Source organism: Camellia sinensis, chromosome 14, assembly GCF_055761805.1.
Source record: "Camellia sinensis isolate YWXY chromosome 14, ASM5576180v1, whole genome shotgun sequence".
Taxonomy (NCBI): Eukaryota; Viridiplantae; Streptophyta; class Magnoliopsida; order Ericales; family Theaceae; genus Camellia; species Camellia sinensis.
The window spans coordinates 44,799,575-44,802,061 of NC_138974.1; the positions used below are offsets into that span (position 1 = coordinate 44,799,575).

Consider the following 2,487-nt stretch of genomic DNA (forward strand, 5'->3'; position numbering starts at 1 on the left):
TGATTGTGTATTAGACTGGGAAAAAAGGGTAGGGTGTGTGTTTACTGGGCATTCAAAGCTCATGGCATATCATGCCAGGTGACGAAGCAGAACTCATAGCTGGCGACAACGAGCCTGAAACTTTTGAAGACTTTTGGCTATCCTAGAAAAATTAAAAGTTTCTTTTTGGATGTTTTGTAAAGACTCATTTGGAGACTTAAGCTTTCTTCTGGAATGTAATGTAATGGAACCATCTTTTGAGTTATATATTGCGATTGTTATGTATTTATATTCTATGAATTAAGCTTATCATTGCTTATGAGACCTTGTGTCAATACCTTTTAAGATCTGTCAAAAGGGCAGTGCGCTGTCTAAGAAAGTTGGACTTAGAAGGGAGGCTAATTTGACTCTTCCGGCGATCTGGGATCTTACTTGGTTATTGACCATAGGACTCATTAGTGACTCTCCCTTGACTGCAACCAATAGTATAGAACCGGGGCGTCACAACTTGGTATCAGAGCCTAGGTTCAACCCTTAACCCTCGCAACCCTATACGCGACTCTAGAAGCCCTTACCCCTTATCTTATTTTATTCTATCACACTATTATAAGAAGATTGACTAATAAAAGTAAAAAAAAATCTTTTCCACCTTAGGATGTCATCGGGAGGCTACGTCAGTACCGACTTGTGGGGTGTTTTCCATATGCAAGGAAGGAGGGCCATGTCTGTCAACCCCTACTTTAGCCGTCGACGCTGTGAAATCACCGCCGAGGAAATGATCAAGACCGAGGTACGTAAGGTGGAGGCGGAGTACACCCGCTATATGAGGGCGCAGAAGACGTCTTTGGTGCGGCGCCGCCTACAATTTCTGAGTCGGGTAGCAAAGAAGGCGATCCGAATAGAGCAAGATGAACAAAGGATGGACTCCTTGATACACCGAGCTTTGACCACCATAGCACCGACTCAGGCTGAAAGCCACGAATCTTGTTATCACGGGCCAGGCGACAATCAACCAATGGATATGGAGCATCCACCAGAGCAGCAAGGAGCAAACCCAGCCTACCCTATCGAGGTGTCATCTGATCATAATCCTCCCGCACCAATGTACACCCCCCGCTCTCCGGACCAAGCCACCGACCCCGCTGATGAAGACCCAGAAGAAGACTTTGATTGGTCAGGAAATGAGAACTAAATCGAGGGATAGTAAAACTAGACTTTTGTAAGACCCGCTGATGGGGATCCTTAGAATAAGATAACCTGAACTTGAAATGCGTAGATGCTCTTTGAATGTAACTCCGATATAGGAGCCCTTTTGTAATGATGCCTATTATAATATATGAATGATGTGTTGATCTATGTTATTGACTGTTACTTGCTTTAGTGCACCCTAAGGAAACTGAACCTTTATTTCAAATCTAAGTAGTAATATTTTCTCAGACTGGAAACCAACTCATCACGTGCCATGAACAGAATGGTGGACACGCGAGCTAATGGCTATACCGAAACAAGCAACAATGTACGAAACCGTCCAAGAAATCAACACGGACCCATCCCCGCAGGGGCTAACATCTCCGATAACCTAGGTCATCAAATTTTGGAGGAACTAGGGCAATTAAGGAACAATCGATAGAATGAGAGGACTCAACTCTTTTCTGAGTTTCGGAAGCAGAGGCCCCCAAAGTTCACAGGCGTACCAGACCCGAAGGTAGCTGAAAATTGGCTCCGGCAAATAGAGAAAATGCTAGACACTATGGGCATAACCGAGGCCGCTGATAGAATAGCTTTGGCAGTATTCGAGCTTGATGATGAGGCTGACCATTGGTGGGAGTTAATCAAGAACACTCGTGACGTAGCGAGCCTATCATGGAACCAGTTCAGGGAACTATTCCTAAATAAATATTTCCCAAGTACCATCTGCCGAGAACGAGTCAAGGAATTCCAAAACCTGGAGCAAGGAAATATGACTGTGACCCAGTATGCTGCAAAATTTGAAGAGCTAGCCCAATACGCAACCAGATACATAGCAAATGATGAAGAGAAAGCAAGGATGTTCGAGTGGGGACTGGACCTTACAATCAGGGGAAAAGTTCTTCCGCAACGACTCCCCTCATATGCCGAGGTGCTGGAAACGGCATTAGAATCTGAAAGCGAAGTGAACGACGCTAGGAAGGCTTGGAACAAGAGAAAAGGGAGTCAGGCGTCTATTGGACGTCAGAGGATCTAGAGAGGAAGCGTGACCTCAAAGCCCTACTCCAGACCACAACCACAACAGCAACGACAGCAACTGCAGCAACAGATCCAGAGAGGAGGCTACCAACAAAGGCCGGTAGGACAAATCCAGTGCTTTCATTGCCAACAATTAGGGCACAAAAAGAGTGAATGCCCCTAACTCCCTCCATCGGGATACCAAGGAGGAGGTTCCGGAGCAAATGCCCAGGTATTAGGTGGGCAGAAGCCTTGGACAAATAAGACAGGATCTACCGGGCAGCAGCACCAGAAGAGTGGAGG

General features: G+C 45.8%; 1 protein-coding gene across 1 annotated transcript; it reads left to right on the forward strand.

The window, feature by feature from the left end:
• Positions 1 to 1,729: 1,729 nt before the first annotated feature.
• Positions 1,730 to 2,203, forward strand: LOC145806945 (uncharacterized). Its single transcript, XM_082904813.1, has one exon. It carries the CDS (start codon positions 1,730 to 1,732, stop codon positions 2,201 to 2,203), a length of 474 nt encoding a protein of 157 aa, XP_082760939.1.
• The last annotated feature ends 284 nt before the right edge of the window (positions 2,204 to 2,487 follow it).